Genomic DNA, 25,141 nt, shown 5'->3' with positions numbered 1-25,141 from the left:
CTTCATTTTATAAATGGAAAAAAATTACAGGAGGGGAAAGGCAGACAAGAATTCACATGAGGAATCCTTTTTCTAGATTATATTTTCTAGAAATACAATTGAGTAGTTGTCTAACTCAAAAACTCTACAGATAAGAGTGCAGGTAAAAATTATTTTTTAGGACAGTGCTTAGTCAAAATATTTTTTAGGAACCAACTTCACTAATTTTGTATTACTGAGTAGTAAAGAGTACAAACTTATGTTTTCACTATCTATTTTTCTTCCTCTTTACAGCTTTCCAACATAACACAGAACAACTAGCCAGTTTTGTTTGGGGATTTTCCCTTAGCCTGAAATATAAAAGGTTTCATCTGCAGTGATAAAACTGTACCTTAGCTTCCACATATACAAATATTTAAACACCCCTTCAAAACCAACTGCCACACCAAAAACACCCTTAAACCCAAACCAGAGCAGAAATCAGATACGAGTTCAGTGAAAAGTCCAAGTAAATGAATGATCACCAGAAGGGCAGGAAGGTTGGTAGGGTGAGACTGTGCCCACTACTGTGAAAGAGAACAAGGTAGAGACCTAAGGTGAAAGTGGTTACATGGGCTAAGCCTGTTATTTACACTGTGCAGAGTGCCTAGCGTCAGATGTGGAGCCTCATTTTGCTAGATATTTTTTACCCATACCTGTAGCACCTAGATTTTTTTTTTTACTGTAAAAAGAAACCAAAAACCTTTGCAAAGTTTATATACTGAATTTTATTAACGAGGTGGACTAAAGCAGGACTGAATCTGAAAAAGGGAAAAAAAGTGATGAAAAGGTGATCACGTCCCTAGGTAAGCCCAGGCTGTGTATTTCCTCTGACTGATGTAAACTTCTATCTTGTCCTGATGCTGGAAAGCTAGCACCGATCCACTAATTTTCCTCAGCATACACCTTATAAAGCTGATTAGGCAAGCCACAAGTCTATTGAAATCAGTGATTTCCAAAAGCACCACGATCAGTTTTCAGAGTGCAATTAAGATACGGTGGGTTCGGGCAAACAAAAAAAAGCTGAGTTTTCCGTGCAGGTTTAGCCATATTAACACCTACACAAGCTGTTTAACATCACGATCCCTACATGTTCGTTTTCCCCAACATTTAACGCAGTCAAGTTTCCCCACTGAGAGCTGTTATTATTTATAAACGAGACATCTTTCAAGTCTTTGCAGTGTGACTCAAGGAAACCCCTTGAATTCTTGTTTCTTGTCACATCAGGAAAACATAAGCTCTTTCTCAACCTTCCGCCCGCGGGAGCGAACTCCACCAGCTGCTGCGGTCTGACCACCGCTGGAGCGGCCCCGGGGAAGTCATTAATGCCGCGGCAGCCGCCAATCGCGGGTTCCTCCCCCCGGGCACAGCCCCGCAGTCCGGCGGACCACGTCTCCAGGCCAAGCGGGCGCTCCTGTCCCAGCAGCGTGTCCCTGATGGGAGCGGGGCCGCGGGCTGACAGAGCTGGGCTGCACACGCTGCTCCTGCCTCGGCGCCGGCGACAGCGGCCGGCGGTGCCCGGGAGCCGCCCCGCCCGAGGGCCGAGCCCGGCACCTGCCCCGCGGGAGGCGGCCGCACGTCGGGGCCCCTCACCCGAGGCTTCGCGGCAGGTGCGGGGCGGGCTCGGCGGAGCTCCCCGCGGAGAGGGGTGACACTAGACCGCCTCCTCCGGCCCCTCCCGGCTGTGCTCCCGCAGCCCCCGCCCGCCGCCCGTTAAAGTTGCCCGGGGTGTGGAGGGCGGGCCGGGGCTGGCGGTGTTTGGCGGCGGCGGCTGTCCCGCTCATCCCGCTCTCCCGCGGCGCCCCTCGCCCTCTCCAGCCCTGGCTGCTGCTCATCGGAGGCGCCGAGGTCTGTGTCCGCTCCCGCTGCCTGGGGCAGGTGCCGCGGCCCCAAGGCGGGCCAGCACCCGGGGCGGTCGGGTCGCGGCGCGCACCGGCCCGGGCGGGGCCTCCCCGCCCTCACCCCTTTGTCGAGGCCATCTCGGCAGTTTCCGCCCTGGCTTCGGCTGCGTCCGCGCCGCGATGGGGAAAGGGGAGGGAGCTCGGAAAGCCTCGGGGGCGCGCCGCTCCTTCCGGGACGGCGGGAGGCGGTGCCGCTCACCTGGTGCCGCCGGCGCTGGGGAGCGCCCGAGCCGCGGCCCCGCCGGGCGGGAGGTGAGCGCCTGCCGCGCTCGCCCCGCCCCGCTCCGCGCGGGAACGCGGCTCTCCGAGCAGGCAAGCGGGCGTCGGGGGGATGGCACCGGGATCGGGGACACAGCACCCGCCGGGCTGGGAGCGAGGGACGGCGCTGTGCGGTCGTCGTGGCCACGGCGGGCGGGCGGGGGGGAAGGCGGGCGCCGCCGGGCGGCCCTGCGCCGAGGGATGAGGGGAGCCCCGGGGAGCGAGGGGCACCGCGGCGGGTTCGGGCGGCGCGGTCCGAGCCGTGGGAGCTGAGCGTGTGAGAGCGGGCAGTGATGGAGATCCGTACCCGGGTGGTTTCCCAGGGAGTTGGCGGGGCAGCGGGACGGGGATGGGCAGTGCGGCGGGACGGCTCACGTCCCCCCTTTTGTTTCTTTCCAGGGTGTTTGTGCTTCTCCGAGCCTCTCTCCCCGCCCCCGACTCTCCCGCCCGCCCCGCCGGGACCTCTCCTCTCCGGGCTGCAGCAGAGCCGCCTCAGGGCGGGCGACGGCAGAGGTGCTGGTGGGGCGCTCTCGCCGTCCAGCCCCGCTGGGAACATGGCGACCGGCGGCTACCGCAGCGCCGGGGGCAGCACCACGGACTTTCTGGAGGAGTGGAAAGCTAAGCGGGAGAAGATGCGGGCAAAGCAGGCGCCGCCGGCCCCGGGCGCACCGGCCGGAGGGGAGCCCCGTCCCGCGGGGGGCGGCCCCTCCGCCGAGCTGAACAACAACAACAACCTGCCCCCCGACCGCGCGGCGCCCCCCGCCGGCGGGGCCGTGAACTGCGTCAGCCTGGCCAGCGCCGCCCTGGGCCGCGCCGCCCCCGCCAAGGACCCGCCGCCTGCCCTCGCCGGCGGCCGCGGGGTCGAGACCGCCGCCGCGCCCGACTCCCCCGAGGGCGAGGAGAAGCTGGCCGCCAAGGGAAAGAGCTCAGGCCCCAGCGCCAGGAAGGGGAAGGGGCAGATCGAGAAGAGGAAGCTGAGGGAGAAGAGGAGGTCGACAGGTGTGGTGAACATCCCGGCCGCCGAGGTGAGCGGGGACGGGGGGTGCGGCCGCCGCGGAGCAGCCGCTGGGGGCGCCGGGCGCAGCCCCGGGACCGCTCTCCCGAGCGCTCCGGCCGTGCCCGGGCTCCCCGCGTGGGCTGCGCTGGCGAAGCGCTCTCCGCACGCTGCGGGCAAAGCGTGATGGCCCGCGCCAGGCGGAGCGACCACAGCGGTCATTACAGGGCGGCATCCAAACAGAGGAGCAGATGAGGTGTCATTTACCCTAAATCAATTAGACCTGTCACGACCGGCGCCTTTTTTTTTTTTTTAATGTCTTCTTGTCGACAGAGAGTAAGTCCTAGGGCTTTTGGAGGATCAAACTCGGACATGTGCCTGTTAAAGTACGGTCAAAACAATAGTAATGAAAGAAAATTGATTTATCAGCTCGGAATAGATGTTCAGGTGTAAATATTATTCAGTTTGGAACCCGGAAGAATTTCCTGCACTGGAAAAAATGTAGTGGTTTAAAGAGCATTTTTTTGAGGGCAGAGGAAGATATTTTTATCAGCCAACACGACTGTCCTCTGCGGTTTGCTACTAGTATAAAAATCTGGCATTGATTTGTAATACTCCTAGAGGAATTTAAAAGAATGATAACTAAGTTTTTAGCTTTTTTTTGCCATTAATAGGAAAGGCCACAGGAAACTTTGAAGAGAGATGGATTTTTGTCTTCAGTTTTGCACTAATAATGATGACCACCATGTTTTTGTAGGAAACCCCTTGTAGTTCTTTTGGTTAACATAGATTATTAAAGTAACACTGGAAAGTAAGATCTTTCTTTCTGAAATGGCAGGAGAAGACAAAATCATGTTCTCCACACATGAAATCACTAACACTTTTTTTTTGTGACATCCTAGGCACTTTCAGAGCACACACTTTCATGTGAGAAGGTCTTGGAAGGTGGAGGAATGAGTTTTAGGAACAGTAGAAATCTTTATAACTGTGTTTTTTGAGAATAATTGCTTGCATAGCCTTTAGTTTGAGGTGAAGAGTTTTGGCATAGGTCTTCAATATTGTTGTTTTGGAAAGTGATGAATACAAGTGAGTTCTTTTAATTTTCTGGCTTCAGAGCATGCAAACCTCCTAGACTGTGTCTTGGTTTATATGGAGCCCACTAAATACCTGCCCCTTGTGCCTTTTATAGGAACCTTAAAATGCTGCATCTTCTCTAAGTAAACTAGTCGTAGCCTAGTTCATAATGGTTTTGCACATTGCAGCAAGCGTTGTTAAAAAGAATATCTTAGGGGCTCTGCTGTGTACCCTGTCTCTAGTTGTACTCTTGTCTTTGGTTGGTTGGTTTTGGGCAGTGGGTTTCTTTTTGCTCTTTGAGACTGGTGTCCTAGTTCTTTGAACTAGTTCTCTGAACTAGTGTTCCTTCAGTATTGTTTTGGTGGTGTTGTTTGGTGTTTGCTAGTTTGGTGGTGGTTGGGGTTTTTGTTCGTTTGTATTGTTAAAGTATTGCTCAAAATGTGCCTTGCTTTCCAGGAAAACACATTCCTTGCTCAGCAGCCATTAGAATTTGCTGCATTCTTAAGAGTGCCTGTAATTATTAAGGTTAACGTATTTAGGCATTGAGAAACCAGTTCTCATCCGTTTTCCATGTTTTTGAGGGCCTAAACTTTGCTGCACCATGTCACCATGCGTTGGCACTTCGTGGAAACTTCCTGTACTTTTATACTAATTACTTCTATAACTAGCAATTAAGCATTTCATCACATTTTTGGGGTCAAATTTCATAAATGTAGATACCTGTTGTACAAGGTATTATCGGGGAAACTTACTAGTAGTGTTGCATTTTTGACTGGCATATACTTACATAAGGCTATCTCTTTTCAGTATTTTGCATTTCTTAAATGTTCTTAATCATTACCACATGCATTCTTAAAAATTGTTTAGCTAGGGAACACTAGATTATTCCTGATGATGGACAGCTTCAAAAACCGTCTCCAGTGTCAAATGCGAGTACCTACTTAACAATGAATGTTTTGCAGACTGTTTACTTGTCTTGTCTTTGGTACAGCTGTGTAGCTGTAAAAAAACGTTTTGAAGTATTGATTCAGCCTGGTCAGTTGCATTTTTCAGACAAAAGAAGGCTGTGATGTAGGTGGTGGCTTGTTGGAGTAATCTGCAAGACGCCAGTTTCTTGCTGTCTTTCTCCTTGGATGCTGGACATAGCTTTACTGCATAGTGACTTGGTAGTAGTACACAGTGAATTTAACCACTTAGCACTTGTAGCTCTACATGGTGTATATTTTAAAGTTACTTTTTGGGAGATGTTATTTTAGAGCTTTGCTGAGTGTTTCACTGTCTTATTTTTCAAGAAAATAGTCTTTCTCAAGTAGCCGTTTGATGCTAAATATGTGCCTTTTATGATCATTGTGCAACTGTGGTGGAGACTGATAATAAGATACTCAGAAATGAAAATGGGTACCTCTTGAAATAATGCACTCATAGAAGATACAGAGTGCCCAAAACTGAATACAAAAACAGTTTTTGCCCCAAAGAAGTGGGATCTAATTTCAGTTGCAATGCAGCTGGAGAATCTAATGATAGGAAAGGTGGCAGAATAAGAAAAGTAAGTTTGTGTTGCCTCAGCTATCTTGAAATAGGCTTGAAAAGTATTAGCAGATTATTATTTATTAATGGTTAATTTCCGTTCAATAGGAAGGTATTAGAGTCAGTTCTTAAGTAGTTCTGTGTCTTAAGTGTATTTTGTGTTGAAGTTGGTGGAGGACAGAAACCATAGGAAAAGCTGTGAAACAGGTGGTGACAGGATGGGAGTAGTGATGTAACTTTGTACATTGTGATAAAGGTAAAGGCTGATTTTTATCTTCACAGCACTAGTGCTTATCTAAATAATGGTGACTTTTGAAAATGGCTTTGGAAATACTTGCATCTTTTTTCCTTTACAGTGGTTGTAAAGTAGTTTCTTGATAGCTTGTCAAATCTCGAAAGGTGGATTAGCTCCAAATATTAAGTGCTGTGGGATTTGGGTTTTGTTGCCTCATAACAATTCTTCAGGTTGTAAAAGGTAATTGAATTGTATACAATTATCATTACTACATATGTTTCCTTTTGATTTTATAACCATTTTTAGTTATGTTTAGAAAGTGTTTCTCAGTTTGTAGGTATTTACTTGATGCAGATGTTAAGTTTACTTGCAGCATTTTTCTCATTTACAGCTGTGCTGGTGTCTGTCCAAGAAAGACAGAGTTCCCATTATGCACTGGCAGTGCTTTGTGAGGACCCATATATAGGATGAGAAGTTATGTTTTATATTGTTATAGTAATTCTGTCCTGCTCCGAGCAAAACAAGTGTAAGGGGGGTACTTTTGAATTAGATGATCAATGGAGCATAGAGGCGTGAGAAAGGAATCATATTAGGATGTGAAACCAGCTAGAGTATGGTACAATGTAACTTCATGGCACAAGCTAATTGTAAGGTCCATTGTGCTTTTTAGCAAGTCAGCTTGATATCTCCTATTATCAGAGCTGAGTTCTTCCTTGGTTTTGCTACATATTACAAGATAGATACATCCACCCTTGAAACACAATGGTAGAGGTCATACATAGGGGTGAGAAAGATGACGATGGGAGGAAGATTATGTGGGCAGGGGTCGCTCACCCCTTGCCCTACAAGTAGGGCATGCACAGACTGTTGGCATTAGGTAATGATTAGGCAGTGTTTGGCTGCCATTCAGGCATCACCTTATACTGCCTACTGGCCCTACATAGTGTAATGTAGAGCTGGTAAAAATGGGATGTCGGGACTGCTGAGTTGAGCGATACTCATCCTACCACCGAGACTGTGTTGCTCCGCGGGGACGCCCGCTAAACATGAGTGCCGACCAGCTGCTGCAGATCCTGACAGCCCTGGCCTGTCTGTGTGGGTAAGCACAGTTTTTTGATAGGAAGCAACTGAGAGAACAAACTTTTTAATATCCTTTTAGTGCTCCTTTAATTCCCCTTTTATGTTTATAGTATTTTTCCTTTAGTTTCCCTTTTTACTAACCAATATCGTGTTATCCATAATACTGTGTTAAGATCCTTATTTGGTATCCCCTTTTCCACTAGTTAATACTGTATTAAATGCTGTTCGTAGTATTTGTTTTAATGCCACCCATAAGGTAGTTATTTTGTATCCTTTTTTAGGTTTTGATTCCTCTGGTAAGTTTATTACTATTATTTTTGTTCTCACTGTAATAAAAGATATTTTGTGTGTTTGAATATTTCTGGCACTTGTCTTTATTCCGGACATGTATCCAAATGAACTGTTACAACAAGCTGCACTGGTGAAAGTGCAGCTTTACTTTTGTACATGTTTACACTTAAGGATTCTGCTGGCATAGCTGTGTGGATAAGGATTTTTTTGGTTTGTTGTTTTTTGTTTTTTTTTTTTTTTTTTTTTTTCTGAACCCCAGTAGGGAGAATAACAAGTATTTTTGTGGTTACCTTTTTAAAAAAGGTGTATATATAATCAGGGCCCCTGGTGGTCTAGTGGTTAGGGTGCAGGACTCTCACCGCTGCGACCCAGGTTCGATTCCCAGCCCCCCTGGGCAGATGGAGCTCGTCAGCCCTGTAAGGCAATCCATCTAAGAGAAGGTCACTCTAAACAAACCTACGTCCTGAGACCTCACTGCCACTGTCCAAGCTTGCTTGGCCCCGGCAGATGAACCTCAGGATTAAAGGGTGGGCTCAGTTCAGCGCACGCTGTGTCTCACCTAAAAAATCCACTGCGCAGGCTCGAAGGGTTAATGACCTTTCCCAAATCGTCGCTCGCGAAGACTGGCCATTACATTACATTACATATATAATCAAAATCTTGGTTCATCTAGGAAGGACAGTTGTATAGCTGTAAACTTAACAAAAGTTTACATTTTCACCTAACCAGATGGAAGTCTCCTAAACTCAGAAGTGTTTTTCTGTTAATAACAGAGTAATGAATGATTTAGAAAGGTGTAAGGAACACTGATCTGTGTCTTTTGCACCTGAGGCTGCCAGACTCGAGACACAACAGTCTCCTGACCTGTTTGTGGGAAATACTGGAGTGAAAGGTAGAAGTGATTAAAATATGGAATCTGCATAGGATGTTCAGCCAGTCAGTATTCATCTCTTGTCTTATGGACAGCAGTAAGGATATGACATCTTGAAACCCCACTGATGGCTTACTTCCGAGAGTCTGCCTGTCTCTTTAGAAGGCACTGCATGTGTGGTACTTGGTAGGTGTCATACTGAACAACAGCATTGGAAGTAAGCAGAGAGCAATGAGCTCTTTCTTTCTCTGGGGTAAGAAAGGGTTCGTGCTACAAGAGAAGTCCAGCATGCTGAATTGAGCAGACTGACAGAAAGTTGCTGTGTTCCAGTTGGAAAAACTTTAAGAAAATTTAAGTGCTAAATGTGTCAAGCATAGCAATTACTGGGTGCCTTGTAAAGGAATTGAAATCCTTCTCTGAATGGGTGGAAACTAGAGAGAGCAGTGGAATCCTGTACTAGCTGTTGGACTCTTGACGAGAAGTTTGCCTTTCAGCAGTATATTTCTCAGTGATTGCCTGCCTGAGGATTAAGTTTCCTTCTTCTTGCTGTATCTTGAGGTTAATGAGGTAATGTCTTTGCATGGTCTTAACATCTAGTTTACTGTAAAACAACTTGCTTCTTTTTGCATGTGTTGGGGGAAAAAAACCTCAGTAAATGTTTGTTCAAAGTACTAGAGAAAACCCCCTATTTCTGACCAGTGATACCCTTAACATTCATGCAGATATATTACTGTTATAATGGAAGTCTGAAATACATTTATTAGACCTGGACAGCCATTCATGATAGGTTACACCATCCTTCTGCTTGCTTTGTCTAGTGAACACATCACATTATGGTTCATCCTTCAGATGTGGCAGGGTGAATACAAGCATTTTTAGATTCCGATAAAAGAATTGTTTGAGGTTGTTAACATCCAGTTTGTTTTCCCATTAATGCCTTTGTGAATTCTGATTTTCACCAAATCTCCTGGCAGGAACATTTTTTTTTGTTTTGTTTTATTTAGGAGTATGGTTTAATATCCTGACACTTAGCTATGTAATGGAAGTTATTTAGTCAAAAAAAAAAATCACGAAAAACCCTTAAAAATCTGGAAAAATTGAAGTCCCAGAATCCATGTGGAAGCTTCTAAGTCATTGCATGAGCACCTTCCAAACCTGGCATGCCATCCCATTGCTTATCACCGGCAAGTCTGGGAGAAAACCAGGTTTACCAGTGGTAAGCAATGGAACTTCATGGCAAAGTTGGAAGGACTGCACGCTAATGAGGTCCTTCAGTCCTTTCCATAAGGTATTGGCTGTAATGAACTGCACTTGAAATGTTCCTAGATCGATGCACAGAGCAAGAGGAGCAAGCAAGAGGAGCTAGGAGCCTTGGCCCAGTCCTAGAGATGTGACATTATTGGCATAAGTGAAACCTGGTGGGATGAGACCTGTGACTGGTATGTTACAATGGACAAATACAGGCTCTTGAGGAGGGATGAATAAGGCAGACGAGGTGAAGGGGTGACTTATGTAACAGAGGGGCTGAAGTATATGAAGGTTGCAGTTGGCAATGGCGCAATTGAGAGCCACTGGCTAAGGATTAAGGGACAAACAAACAGGTGGCATCGGGGGGTTCTGCTATAGGCAGGATGACAACAGTGATGAATTATTCTTTAAGGAGCTAAGGGATACCTCTAAATAGACCACCCTTGTTCTTATGGGAGACCTCAACTTGACAGATGTTAACTTGGAACACTGCACAGCTGGTACAGACAGACTTGCAGAAGATTTCTAGAACGTCTTGTTGATAACTTTTTGGTACAGGTACTGAGGATGCTGACTAGGAAAGGTGCCCTCCTTCATTTGTTGCTTGTTGATAGAGAGGGTCTTGTGAGTGGAGTAGTGATTGGTGGCCATCTTTGCCACAGTGACCACAAAGCAACCGAGTTTAAAATCTCTGTTGACAAGAGGAAAAGTACCATCCTGAATGGCCAGTACCTTGAACCCTGGACATGAGGAGAGCAGACTTCAGGCTGCTTAGGGAACTAGTGAGTAAGGTCCCCTGGGAAAATGTAGGTCAGTCTCACTTTGGTGCCTGGTAAAATTACAGAGGTGGTTATGTTGGGACTTACCGAGAAACAGCTGAAGGACAGTGTAGTCATCAGTCACAGCCGGCACAGGTTCATAAGAGGAAAGTCCTCCTTATTCAACCTGATTTTCTTTTATGACAAGGTAACCCACCTAATTGATCAAGGGAAGCCAACTGATGTGGGTTTTTTGGATTTCAGTAAATCTTTCGATATTGTCTCTCACAGGATCCTTCTGGACAAAATGTCCAGCACACAGCTGGATAAACACATCGTGTGATGGGTGAGCAGTTGGCTCACGGGTTGAGCACAGAGGGTAACAGTGAATGGGGTAAGATCAGACTGGTGACCTGTTACTAGTGCAGTTCCTCAGGGCTCCATTTTAGGCCCTGTGCTCTTCAACATCTTCATAAATGACTTGGATGCAGGACTGGAAGGGATACTAAGCAAGTTTGCAGGTGACACAAAACTGGGAGGAGCTGCTGACTCCCTTGAAGGCAGGGTGGCCCTGCAGAAAGATCTCACCAAATTAGAGGACTGGGCAATCACCAACCTTATGAACTTTAATACTGACAAGTGCTGGATTCTGCATGTGAGATGGGGCAACCCTGGATGTACAGGCTGGGAATGAAACTCTGGAGAGCAGCCCTGTGGAAAAGGATCTGAGGGTCCTGGTCGATGGCAAGTTGAATATGAGTCAGCAGTGCCCTGGCAGCCAGGAGGGCCAGCCGTGTCCTGGGGGCATCAGGCAAAGCATCGCCAGCCAGTTGAGAGAGGGGATTGTCCTGCTCTGCTCTGCACTGGTGCGGCCTCACCTTGAATATTGTGTGCGGTTTAAGGAACCACAATATAAGAAAGATATTAAGCTATTGGAGAGTGTCCAAGGGAGGGCAATGAAGATGGTGTAGCATCTGCTCCTTCATTTGAGGAGCAACTGAGGTCACTTGGTTTGTTGAGCCTGGAGAAGAGGAGATGGAGGAGAAACCATCTTTGTCTACAGCTTCCTTGTGAGGAGAAGCAGAGGTGCAGGCACTCATCTCTTCTATGTGGTAACTAGTGATAGGACTGGTTACCACTAGGGAGAGGCATGTAACTATAGAGACTTAGATTGGATATTGGGGAAAAGGTACTTCACCTGGAAGGTTGTCAAGCACTGAACAAGCTGTCTGGGGAAGTGGTCACAGCACCAAGACTGCCAGAGTTCAAGAACTGTTTGGACAATGCTCTCAGGCACGTGGTGTGATTTTTTTGGAGTTGTCCTGTGCGGAGTCAGCAGTTGCACTCTGATTCTTGTGGGTCCCTTCTAACTCAGCGTATTCTATTCTGTGCTCTAGGATAATGCTGTTTGGGGTTAAGGCTGGGCAGTGCAGTAGCTTTCCAATGGAAAAGACCCACGGAAGTTGTCTTAATTTTTCTTCAAGAGGCGATATGGATCACTTCTTACTTAATTGAACAGGGGTGTTTTTGTATATGGACAGATTGTAGGCCAGTACCTGCAGCTTGAATCCACAGGACTCTACTAGAAAGTACTAATTCTTTTACATACTTAATTCTTTTCAGTTCCAGCCCTTGTTTCTACTGGAATGGGAAGGATGGTGATGGAAATGCTATTAATTTCTTCTCTAATTCTTTTGACTCTGCATTTATCTCTTAAGTGCAATTTTGGGAAGGTGGGGTTTTAAAATGATCTTTTAATACCTAGGGATAATTGGAAAACATAAGTGTATGGTTGGTTTTTCTCATTCTCCTTTTTTGGGGGCGAATCATCTGAAATGATAGAGTTAACTGTGTGGAAAAGAAATGCAGTGTAAGTAAAGTATTTTCTGTTAAGTACTGAATTCTACAGCAAGTAAGAGAAGTATTTAGTTTAAGTTGTAGTTGGTGGTTGAATGTTGTTACTGTTGGGCTTTGCCCGTTACTGCCTTTTCTTGCCAATCTGTCATGTAGCCCATAACCCCAAATAAATGTAGGCACTAGTTGACTCAAGATAAATATTTCTTTGTGTGCCTTCTAGGCTATTTCTAGTGCTTAAGACTGAAGCACTGTCTGTCCCATTGTTGTTTGTTCCTACAGCCCACTTAAAAGACAAGATAATCTAGAAGAAAAAGTATTATAGGTTAAAGAGTAGAAACAGTCTGTCAGCTGTACGTTTGTCTACTTTTATACTGAAATGAACATATCGAGCATCTTGCTTACAGTGGAAATCAGTTGACCAGTCTCATTGAAAAGCATAGCAAGGGAAGTGTTGATATGACCAATTATCTCCCTGAAATGAACACACTGCTTGCTATGTACCATTGATATGACCAGTTATCTCACTGAAATGAACACACTGCTATGTATCATTAAAATGACTTATCTGACAATTTTTTTTTCCCAGAATTTGTATCTTCACTGTAACAAGTAAGTGCTCTGAAAAGATTTGATTGTTCTTTTATAAAAATGCCTTAGTGTGAGCTTCAAATTGAAAATGCTCTGCCTAAATGATAGTTTCCTACAATTAAGAAAGAAACTTGTGTTGCTTGGCTGTTTGAATTTAGTGGCATATAAATGTGAAAATAACTTGAAGTTATTTTCAGCATTGGTGTATAGTATGTAGTAGGCTGAAAATCATAACACTGATAGAGATTGGAAGGGATCTCTGAAAAAGTTGTCTGGTCCAATGTCCTACTCAAAGTGGGGCCAGTTTTGGTCACATTGCTTATGGTCTTGGCTAATAAAGTTTTGAATATATTCAGCCTGTTGAGATTGGTATAAATAGCTCTGCTTTCCAACCTCTTAGCCAGTCCTTGCCATTTTGTTGTCAGCCACAGACTTGCTCCCATCCCATTGTTCAGGTTGCTAATAAAGGTGTTGCATATTATCAGCACTGATATCAACCCCTGAGGGCTGCCGCTTACCTGGCTGCCAGTGGAAGTTTGTAATATTGATTTCAACCTTTTGAGCCTGAACATGCAGCCAGTATTTCATCACCTAATAGTACACTTCTGTGGGCCATATTTAACCAGTTTGTCTTGAGGGATACTACGGGGAGACCAAGTCAAAGACAATTCCTCATCCTTGAAGGAAACTTCCAGTGTTTCTGGGATTAGAGGTACAGAAGACCCTAATATGAGAGTTGTATACACTATTTGTTGAAGCTGAATTGTTAAAATTGTATATATGAGGGAAATAGTTTAGCATTTTCTAGTTTCTTCTTGGTGGTGGAAGTGGTGCAAAACTTTAACTTCTTCGAAAGCAGCAGAACAAAAGAACAAGTAGTTTGAAAAACAGCAAGAACGGGGAGGTTGGACCAGATGACCGACTGTGGTCCCTTGCAACCTTACCCATTCTGTGAAGGGGTCAGTCCTTCTTGTTGCTCTGTAGTATTGTCTCAGGTAGTTGAAGCTATTGATATTTTGGAAGAGTAATTCTGTGGAAAACTTGTGATATTTTTATATTTAAGTATTTAATATTATAAACTCCTAAAACGATAATGTTTTACTGAGACTAGGATGAATAATGAGTTGCTGCTTTGGTTTCCTTCTGCAGTTGAATCTACCTTTGCTATCTCATTTCTTATAACACTTATTTAGAACTGTCTTCTGAAGATAATGGGATTAAATAGCAATCTTGGGTATTTGTAACAGTGTTTTCAAAACTAAGTACTGATCTAGTTAGCTGTGGAGGAAATAATAACTTCATGAGTAAACCCCGGAAGTTGAAAAAATGAAAGAATAAATGGAGAAGCACTCCAAAGCTCCTGCTTCTAAAAACTCATTGTTTGGAATTGTCATATCTTCAAAATGCCTTTGTGACTTTGGGATCCTGATTCGTCTCAAACCTGAATATTTGGAACTAATTACTGAGAGACTCCTTTACTGTAGACATCAGGAAAGGGGCAACTGGAATAAATGATGAAATAAAAAATGTATTTTATGATAAAATTAGACTTTTGGTTTGTTTCTGTAATAGAAGGAAAAAATTTTAAACTGTATACATTTGAGACTTTCTCATTTTGACTTAGGTTTGACTGTTTCTAGTGAAAATGTATTCTAGTTCTTATTTACAAAGCTAAAAGGAAATTAGTCTGTAATTAACTTTTTATTTTTCTACTGTACAGCAGTAAGATTAGACTAATTGTAGTGGTCTGACTAAGGAGCCACCTAGCTCGGTGTCCTACCATGGCCACAGTCAGACATATAGTCAGGATAAAGAATGTAGAAATGTTGTCCAGTGTTTCCTGTAAAATAGTTCTCTAGCCACTTGGCAGTTTTCATCTCGAAGACTTTCAGCATCAGATGAAGGTTGCTAAATAGATAGAAATGAAATGAATTTATATGCAAAATACTCATTCAGTCTCCTCTTCAGATTGTGTAAACTCTTAGCATACAAAAAATCATCTGACAGCGAGGTCCACATTTCTAAGAACCTTCATATATGATGGTTCTTAGATCTCTTTTTGATTCTTATTTCCTCCTGTTCCCTGCAAAAATCTAGTGTGGTATTAAGTCTCATGTAATGATTCCTGTTCTCTAGTTATTTTATATATTTCTCAAGATTCTGAAAGATGACCTTTACTGCAAAGTTTAGGTGCTAACTAATATTCTGGTACTCTAACACAGATTATTAAACAAACTGAATGTCAAGAAGGTCTTGACAATGTGTTGTGTGTTACCATTTCAGAAGAACTCTAAGAACTCAGTCTGCTCTCAGAGGTCTTAAAACTAAGTTAATCTGAATAATTCTTTCAAGGTGCAATGAACAGAGTAGTTGAATGACGTGAAGTGTAATCTCAATTTCTTACATAAACTTGCTTTTTTGTCTTTGCAGGTTGAACTAGGAATTATTATTAATATCAATCAATTAAGCAATGCTTTGCCCAGCCAGTGCCTTTTTAGCTGTAGTTGTTTGAAGCTGGGCAGCAGTTGTGCTGGTAGTCCTTGTCCCAGACTGTTAATCACAGATCGAGATGTGCTGTGTATATTTTTCTTTTGTCGTGATGTGGCTTATTAAATTTTGTAGACTAAATCCAATCTGAAATAGGACCATAACTTCATATTTTCAATAAGTCAGGTATCAAAAGTCATATTGATCTCTGGTCAGACAATAGTAGTTAGCAATACCTTACTCATACCTTAGTTAACCGATGAACAGTCCTCATTCTGTGCCGTATGGCACACATTCTTTACAATGTAGAAAAATAGTTACCCAGCAAAGATTCCATGCATGACTGTTCTGTTCTTCCTACTGGTTTAGTAACTATTATCTTTTCAGAGGTCATCATCATGGCTGGGCTTCGCAAACGAAGATTTGGGAAGGGCTCTACCCACATTTGTTACAAGCGCGTTGGTGGCTAAAAAGGCCAATACCAGATAGACATGTCCGGTTGCAAAAGGCACAGCAGAAAGACTCCTTAGGTGGTATATTCTGCAAGACACAATTCTTTCTGCGTTGTCTTTCTCCTCGAGAGTGATCCTGCGTGCTTTCTCAAAAGCATCACCAGTGTTAAAGATGGTGTGTCTCCAGGCCTCCTGACTGGAGGCCAGAGTAGACCAGTTATGTTGATCAATATGACCAAGGCTGAGATGTTGTTTCAGAGAGTCCTTGTATCTTCTCTTGTACCATTTAATGATAAGTAATTTTTCTTGAGGGTGGTAACTGCTGGAGGTGCCTCTAGAACAAAAACTCAAAAACTGATCTTTATTTTTTTGTTGTCTGCTTTCTTTGGAGGAGTAGTTTTGAGTAAAGATTTTGGAATGTGGGAGTTGGTGCAGAATATGGAAGTGCTTGGTCCTACAGCAAATTGTGGTTTAGCCCTGTACTAAATGAGTTGCTTAACTTGTCTGTTACACAGCCATATTTAGGGTTACTGATTTTTTCCTTCCTATAAAAGCTCTCAGGTCCTTATGTAAAAAGTTCTCTTTAAATTAATGTGCTAACTCCAAGATGAAAGAATTTTTGTGTGTGTGTCGTAATGCGGTACTTCAAAGGATAATTGTATGACACTGTCATTTCAATTAGACAAAAGCTACAAACGTGTAAAATGCTGAGGCATGCTGAAAGATTTGGCACAGCAGTCCTTTGGGCTTGTTCTTTAAGAAAAAAGGGTGAAGATAGGGTGAATTGAGATGCTCCACATTATATTTGATGCCAAACCCCTTATTTTTTCATATTTTAAATTATATTCATTTCTGCTGTAGAATGCTGAGAAGAGATAAAGGATATATTTGGAGCTTAAATTATTAGTTTACAGATTTGTCATTGTTTTCCCAATGTTTGAGCCTAAAAAATCGTCACATTTCTTTCACAAAGGTATTAAGTACTATAGTAAACTCAGAAATGTGATAGCTTTTCAGATTTGGAATTCTACAGCTAAATGTTTAAGTAAGTAGCATATGTTTGGTGTATTAAGTACTCTGATAAACCATTCCAGTGAAGTATATTGGAATCGGGCACTTTCAGCATTCTTAACAACTTAATTAGGGGCCTGTCCTTGACAACCAAATATTTAGGGACCTGCATTCAGACACTTCTGAATAATAGCATAACTCGAGTTTGGTTTGTTCTAACACATCTGTGAAAGAATTTCCTGTTTAGAATATTTCTCTACTCTTTTGATTTGTTCCTGCTAGTAAGAATTGAAAAAGGACAGAGTCTATAATACTTCTGTGGCTGGAAAGACATAGGAACTCTGAAGGTAATTGTTTTTGAAATGGGAAATAAACCAAAAGTTAACAAAGCTTATACAGTGAGTGCACATAGAGATACTTGTATCCTCTTGAAGATAATGTGTGTTATAATTATCTTGTATGAAATAAAGATGCCTCAGGCAGTTGACTTTTACAGCAAAATGTAGGAGTTATATTTATCTTGAGGCAGAAACTGAGGAACATCTCATTATCTGACAGTCTTCTTTAGTCTAAAACATAAATGGGTGTTTTAATATAATCCGATTTTGTGGGTTTGCCTCTTCCTTTCATTTAAAAAAAAAGGGACTCAGATGTCAAATCAGTTTTTGTCAAACTTAACCAGAGGCTATTTGAACACAGGTGTTACTAAGCAGCTCAATACTAAAAACCACTTCTCATAGCATGTTACATTTTTTATAAGATGCAAGAAAGTTTGAGAATCAAACCAAGAATTTAGAAATGGCTATATTGATGTATTTTTGCATGTGTAAAATATTTTCAGCTACTATTCTGCTTCTTTTTTTGATTTTTCATAAATTTTTTTGTGTTGTTTATTTGGAATGATTTGGAGGTTGTATGTTTATATATTCTAAAGCTTACAGCACTTATTGCTGGCCTCCTCAGATCAGAAAATGAGATTTGAAGCCTGAATTACCTTCATTATGCAAACTATCAGTAAATTATGTATGAGTGTAGGCATCCTTACAGCTTTTTATAAGGTAGTACATCTTACTAGTTTAGGCTGAGAATGGCTGTTTTGCTTTAAGATCCCGGTTGGATCAATCTGGAGGCAGTGTGAAGCTTGTGCACTGCTGAACTTGTGGTTAATAAATCATATTGATTTTACCTGGCTCTGTCTGGAAGTACTGGGAAATGTGGGCATGCAGATGTGATTCAGTGATGTTCAAGCTGACTCTCTATCTTTGGATGTCAGTATTGCTTCCCACTTCCAAGAGTATTTGATAGACTTGCCACTACATTGGCTAAATACAGTTGTTTTTAAAGCAGTGCAGATTTTGCACTGATTCATGTGCCTGAGATCTGCATGTCGTAGACCTTAGTTTGGACGCAGCAATATTAAAAAGAATGTGCTTCTGTCCCTTTAAAATATACCTGAAAAAACCTTCTTTAAATATGCTTGGGTTTTTTAAAATTTTAATAGTAGGAATTTTTTACTGAAGTCGTAGTAAATAACAAAAAGAGGCTAAATTGAAGGATAAATTCAAGATGTGACTATCCTGTAATATGTAAAAGAACTTTGACAAAGATGACAAATGTCCTGATATTTGAAAAAGCAGATTATGAGGAAAGATAGCTAACTATAGACATAGCTTAGAGACAATTTTGTGGATTTTCGTCTAGGTTAGTACTACAAGTTGGACTGTCTGGAGAGAACTGATGAACATGATAAATAAAAAGTGGCTCACTAAGCAGAGGTATAAGAATGGATTATTTATTTGGGGGCTTACAAGAAGGCTGGAGGGGGAGTTTTCATGAAGGCGTGTATGGATAGGACAAGGGGGAATGGTTTTAAACTGGAGGAGGGTAGGTTTAGATTAGATACTAGGAGGAACTTGTTTACTATCAGGGTGGTGAGGCACTGGAACAGGTTGCCCAGAGAGGCTGGGGGCTCCTCATCCTTGGAAATATTCAAGACCAGGCTGGATGGGGCTTTGAGTAACATGGTCTAGTGGAAGGTTCCCTGACCACGGCAGAGGGGTTGGAACTAGATGATATTTAAGGTCATTTCCAGTCCTAACCATTCTGTAACTCTGTGATTCTATCAACATCCTCAGTTATAAAAAGTTTTATTAACAAGCAGACTAAAAGCTACTGAATATTCCAGTGCCATAATCATTACCATAGTAAGTAAAGTGAAGAAATAGAAGATTAGAACATATTAATTCATATTAAATTCCCTTTGCTGCTAGACCATCAAAACTTTAGTCAATAACCTAACATATAGAAGACTTGGTTTTTTGATAGTGGTTTCCTGTATGATTTTCTTTTGTGCCATGCATTGGCTTATTTTTGTCTGCATTTTATTTTGTTCTTTTTTGTCTGTTGAATACATGTTGTATCCAGTGCCTGTATTTGCATGTGAGATGGTGTTTGTAGAGCCTTTTGCATTTCTTCCTAATATACTGAAACTGAGGTAAACTTTTTTTTAGAATCCTGGGAAAAAACCCCTAGCAGTGCAGTAAGTAACTGTTTTAAATCTGCAGTGACTACATGACTGGATTCTCCCTTAATTTTCTAAAACACCTCCAAAATGAGTATGGGGTAGACAAAACTTGTATTGGGAAAACAGAGACGAGCACATGGCAAAGAGAAAGTAGAGCAGCACAATTTGAGCGTGAAAAGGGAGAAAGAGAAGTGTATTCCAGTCAAGTTGGGTATACCATGTTTTTTAGTTATAGGTTCTGAAATGGAAGGCATGTTACAGCCATTCTTGAAACACAGGTGACCAAAATATTTGTTTAAATGAGCCAGTATTTAAAATGTACAATTTTAAATATACCTCTTTACTTCCCCACACAATTGAACTGGTATAATTTACATAATCAATAGTTCAGGATACTGATCTATATCTGAAAGTAAAAGCTAAAAAGTCTTTTTTTTCTTTTTGATTGTTCACCACAGTCATTGGTTCTGCATAGCAGGACTCCAGTGGAACTTCAGAGGGACTGTCTGAACCAGAATCTGTGGCTACACTAGTATTTGGTCAGTATCAAAAGTTACTGATTAGCAAAAACAAAGTAGGGCCTGTAAAATATTTTCCCACCGTGTTAAGTGGCATTTTTTCCATTATTCTCTGCTTTTATTCATCTTAAGGAATTCAGATTTTTCTGTCTTTTGTGCAGGGATGGTTCTTCCACTTGAACACTGTTTATTAGGAAGGTGCATTAATCATGAGTGATTCCCCTAAAATATCACAGGAGAGTGGGGAAGAGGGACTGTGTGTTTTTACTATTAGGGTTTGTGTTTAAAGAAAAGCTTGAAAAATAAATGAAAATATTTTCATTTGTTTTTAAGTGCAGCTTAGATATTACTGGTATTAAAATAATAAATTTAGGACGTTAATTTTGCAAATATATTCTTTAAAAGCAGGTAGTCTTTAGTCATCAACACAAAAGTAGAGACTAGGGAAATATTGGAGGAGTATCTGACAGGGGAATTATGAAATGCATTTTCTGTTAGCCATGCATTCATAGCAAAGACTGCCTTCTCTTTAAGTTAAAATGTTATATTGGATCTTGTAGTTGATAAAAGCTCAAAATACCTGTTTTTTTATTTGATTTCCTTTGTTTGCTTTGGAAGACTAACTTTGCATGTGGACACAGCTTCAGAGATTGCATAGAAGTGGGAGCTTGTGTACCACTGTAAAGAGGCTGCTGTCAGGGATTCCAGATGCTGCCTTATACCTGAACGTAGCCTGGACCACACTTCTCTAGCTCTCTTCACGTGTATGGGCTGTTTGTAAGCCAGCAGCTGTGAATGTGAGAGATGATGGGATGTAAGAAGTGAGCTAGAGGGAATGATACTGGCTGGGGGAAGCACATACACTGCATGGGATGTGCAAGAGTGTACTGGGAAGCCCCCTGTCCAGACAAAGAAGCTTAGAGAATTCTGTGACAGGTCACAGATGTTTGTGCCTGGAGATGGCTGCCTGACTCTGAAATCAGCTCTACATCTAGGCATGCACCAAAATAAGTGCAGTTAGTTTGATTTGGAGGGCCTTGGCTTTGAATCAGCTTTGGGTACAAGGAAGGACATGTTTTCTCTGCGACAAGACAGCCCTTCCAAGGGAAACTTCAAATAATATCTTCTTTCTACTCCTTTTTTTACATATAGGGAAAGCTTGTTTGAAAACAGAGTTTTTGCAGTTTACTTGGCTTGCAGCTATGGAAATCTGTACCTTGAAATATTTTACTCTTGAGAATATGATGAATTTTCTAATCAGTGTTTTCACGAATTAGCAGCTGCTGGTAGAGGTTGAGTTGAAAGGCACAATTGTAAGTGAAAAGAAAATTTTTTGAGAACAAAGGAAAATAAATGCCTTTATTTTCTCACTTTTTATTTTTCATAACGATGAAAATTGTAAGTGTCATACATCATGTCTGTAAGAGGACATTCCCTTTATCAGTTGTAGCCACAGGTTTTATTTAACGAGAACACTCTCAAAATGGCATGTTCAGTCATGCCTTAACTGTATGACAAACAAAATGCCTGAAGCCAATTGAGATAACAGCAAATGGGGACTGTCTTCTAGCAAAGAGACACCGGCTCATTAAACAATCATGTTCATCCCTGGTGTTCCAACCCTTTCTTTTCTTTCTTCCCTCAAAATTCTGTCACTGCCAGATACTGTCAGTAATATGCTGTAGTAATTAAGAGGAGAAAGGATGTGAAGCCTATATGCCTGAGCAAGTTTGTTTAAGGTAAAAACACGTGGTACCAATACAACATTTCTCATTGATCATGGAGAGTATTTAATTTGTAGCAAATCTATTTCCCAAAATAGAACAACAATGAAAAACCCAATTTAAAGTGCACCCGTGTAAAACACAGCTAGCAAGCTTCAAAAGTCTGTATTCTTTTTGTGTGCGTGTTTAATGGAGAAAAGTAGGAGGATGGATAAAAAGCTAGAATAATCTTTAAGGTTCAGTTGTAAAACTTTATCTTAAAGAGGAAAAAAGGTAGAAGGAAAAAAGGCTCAAACTGTATTTGAACCTTTGCTTGGCTTCATTTAGAGCAAACGGGTAGATTTTCTATTTTGCAAAGTAGCTGGCTGCTTTATTTCTGATTTATCTCTTAGCCTGATCCTCCATTTGTCTTAGTAATTTGTTTCTGACTAATTTTTTTAATAGCCTGTTAGGTACCGTGTCCACTTCTGTAATCAATGTATGATTTATTGTTGTTCATTTTCTAGCATAGTATCCAATTTAATTATATGAGACTGACTGTTTTCATTAGTTATGGTACCTATTTAATCCTTAAAGTCACCATGACTCTTGGGTGTATACTTTTAGGATTTATTTCTTTTTTATTGCTTCATGTCTTCATTCTTAGTACAAGTTTGTAATGTTCATGCAAAGCTGTGCTTGTAGGGGAATTTTTATTAAATTACCTTTTGAAGTTTTAATGAGTTGGTTTTTTTAAAGACTGTGTGCTGGGAACTTTAAAATAAAACATCCTTTCAGACTGTGAATGCATATTGCATGCCTTGGACTTTTTTTGTCTCCAGGTATGTCTGAGGTAGAGCAAAGGTCAAATGTTAACCATCTCCTCAAGTTACGTTTCAGATTAAGAAGCCATGAATGTCAGGAATTTGCAGGATTGAGTTTACTGAGGCCAGTAATGTCAAGGTATTAGTTGAAAATGTGAGGAAGGGAAGAAGGGAATGTGGCAAGAGGGAGGAGGATATTTTGCAGATATTTAAATGCTCTTCACCCAGAACAGACAAGGGACCACAGAACTGGTGGTGTTGGGATGAAAAAGTATATTTTGCTTTTAAATTAAAAAACAGTTTTATTAGTTGCAGAATGGTTTGGTTTTGAACAAAATTAGCATTTGCTGCTGCTCAGGTTTTTTTGTTGCTCTTAGTTTTGTTCAAATGTTTTTAACACTTTTAAAATTCTGCAGTAGTGGAAGTGTAATTGTGGATGTTTAGGGGTTTTTTATTATTTGGGAAGCTTTTCAAGAATGTGCTTATTTTCTGCTTAAATGCATTTGCTGCTTATAATTTAAATGAGTTTATAGATGAGAGCTTTTTACTTTCAAGACCAATCCTCTTCAAAAGACAGAACTGTCCCTGAAAGGTGGATTTGTAAAAAGCTGTTTATCTCCAGAAGGCTTTTATTGTTCAGAATGTATTGTTCTGTCCTCTAAATATTTAATCTGTTAGTCAGAGCATTTTATATACAGCAGTTGGATTGAATTCCCTGATTTTTAGGGAATACTGGACTTGAAGATAGTTCTGTGGCTGAGTCAGTTCTTGCTGAAATATAGCTAGATGTTCACTGTTGAAATCAGCTGATCCAATTAGAACTTGTCAGGAATTCAGTCCTCATGTTATATTTCAACTTGCTTCTCTGTTGGAGCGACTTACATGTTGTAGGTGTGTCATCAGCAACAGCACCAAAATCTGGACAAAAGATAACAAGAAGGAACAATCTCCACTCAACTGTTTTAAAGTATTTGGAAAGAGAACTACAAAGCTAAGTGAAGACTTCAGGATTTTTGTTTTAAGCTTTAGTTCATGCTACAAGATACTTAAATGTGCCTGTAATGAGGCAGAAGGAATTGTCATTGGCTGCTTACGCATTTCAGGTATTTGGCAGCTGCCTGGTTAGTCCCCATGAAAAGTCCTTTGATAGTGATCCCTTGACAGTAGATAGCAAGGAGAAAAGCTGTTGTGAAGCTTAGACACTGCAAATCACTGTTCTGTATTGGCTGGTAGAGTACTGTAACAGAAGTGGGCACATCCCTTCCAGATGTTAATGTCGGTTAGGAGGGTTAAGTGCAGGGGTTTTTTGAGAACTGAATAAAATTAAAATACACTGAGCTGTGTGCTTTTTTACTTGAGCTTAATTTGAAGGCAGCCTTAATTCCCAAGGCGGACTTTATTATATTTTACTATGATTTAGTCAAAGATTTTAATTATTTTTGTCTTTGTTTCCTAATTTTGCTTGAATATTTCCAGCATGGCCTTTGTCAGTACACCCACTGCTTACTGCAGTTATTGACTGGAAATTTGTTTTCATCAAATAGTCCTTTCCTATTGAAGTGGGACGTTTGAGGAAATCATCTTGAGAAGTTACTTTATAATGCAGTTAAAAGCTGCACCTGTCTGTCCCTTGGCTTCTCACTAAGACCATGCAGCAGTACACAAGGAACAGGATTTGTAGAGTGTCTGGATGACAAGCATGCATATTGCCTCTTATCTTAGAAGATGAGCAGGGTTAGCAGCTATATGGGTGGATAACTCCTTTCATTATTGGGAAGGGAGTGGTAAAAGTAATATTTTGTAGTTCGTTTTCCTCTATAGCTTTTAACCCATGAGTCCCCATTTCTTCTTTTCCTTAAATCTGAGAAAGTTGCCGCTCTCAGTAATAACAAAGCTGTTACAAATTCCATAATGAAGGGCCAAGAAGAAATCCAATTAGTATAGAACAGAATGAAATGTAAGTGAATGCACTGACAGAAAACAGCAGAAAATAATTCATGCAAAGGAGAGAGATTTCTGATTTTGTCAAGTTTGATTTGATTTCAGTGAACCATCAGATCGCAAATCCGTTGGAGCATGACCTTCCTTGAGTTTGGTGCATTCAGAACACCTTTGCTCAATATACAGTCTTTATCATGTGGTGTGTAATATGAGTTGTGACTTGACTGTATCTGTCTGTATGACCAGTAGAGTAACAGTTGGAACAGTGAAGCAGTAAAGGTACATTTGGATAGGGCAGCTCACTTTTTGGAGGTGGGTAACTTAAGCAAATGTTACAAGAACAAGTATACTTCTGTCCAGATAAAGTATGTGAATTTTGAACAGTCCATCTTTCTTCATTCCCTTAGTGAATAATAGAGAATCAATTGGCTGTTTCAGAACCAGAAACTTTGGCTTTTTAAAGCTTTTCCTTTGCATATTTTAGGAGAACCTTTCAAGTGCATCTGATTACTTGTTGGCATGAATTTCCCCCCTCTCCCCCCCCCCAAATGTTTGCTTCTGCATGCTTTTTTAAGATGTATCTTTGGACTTGTGCTTGAGTGCTTTTTTGCACCGAGCTTTAAATCACAGAACATTTTGCCTGAAATTGTCTTAGGAAGGAAGTATTAATCTTAGTTGTTGCTCAAATGTAAGAAAAATAAAAGTCAAGTGGACCCTGAGATTTCCAGTTTGGGAGGAAGTGGGGGACAGGGCACAAAAAAAAAAAAAAAGTAGCCCCACTGGCTCTGTAAATGCATGGAAATGTTGATTGAATAGGGCATTTGGAAATGTCAGAGCAGTACTTTGAGCAGCCTTGGATCAGGTCAGCCATGGCTTTGTCTTGCTGAGGTTGGAAAAACTGTAAGAATGGAGGTTCCACTGTCTCTCTGGGTGGTCTGACCCAGTGCTGCACTGCTGCTCTCTTACTGAAATATTGTTCCT

General features: G+C 41.7%; 1 protein-coding gene across 1 annotated transcript in view; it reads left to right on the top strand.

Annotated features, from left to right (window-relative positions):
• The first annotated feature begins 2,590 nt into the window (after positions 1–2,590).
• PAWR (pro-apoptotic WT1 regulator) overlaps positions 2,591–25,141 on the top strand; it is an 85,104-nt gene continuing 62,553 nt past the window's right edge. Inside the window, exon 1 of the mRNA XM_017804543.1 lies at positions 2,591–3,202. Within this exon, the coding sequence (XP_017660032.1) occupies positions 2,732–3,202 (471 nt within the window). The 5' untranslated portion in view covers positions 2,591–2,731. The remainder of the gene's footprint in view (positions 3,203–25,141) is intronic.

This window comes from Lepidothrix coronata, unplaced genomic scaffold (assembly GCF_001604755.1).
Source record: "Lepidothrix coronata isolate B3197 unplaced genomic scaffold, Lepidothrix_coronata-1.0 Scaffold9, whole genome shotgun sequence".
Lineage (NCBI taxonomy): Eukaryota > Metazoa > Chordata > Aves > Passeriformes > Pipridae > Lepidothrix > Lepidothrix coronata.
Note: the sequence above shows the minus strand (reverse complement) of the source record. Positions and strands in the feature narration are given on the sequence as shown.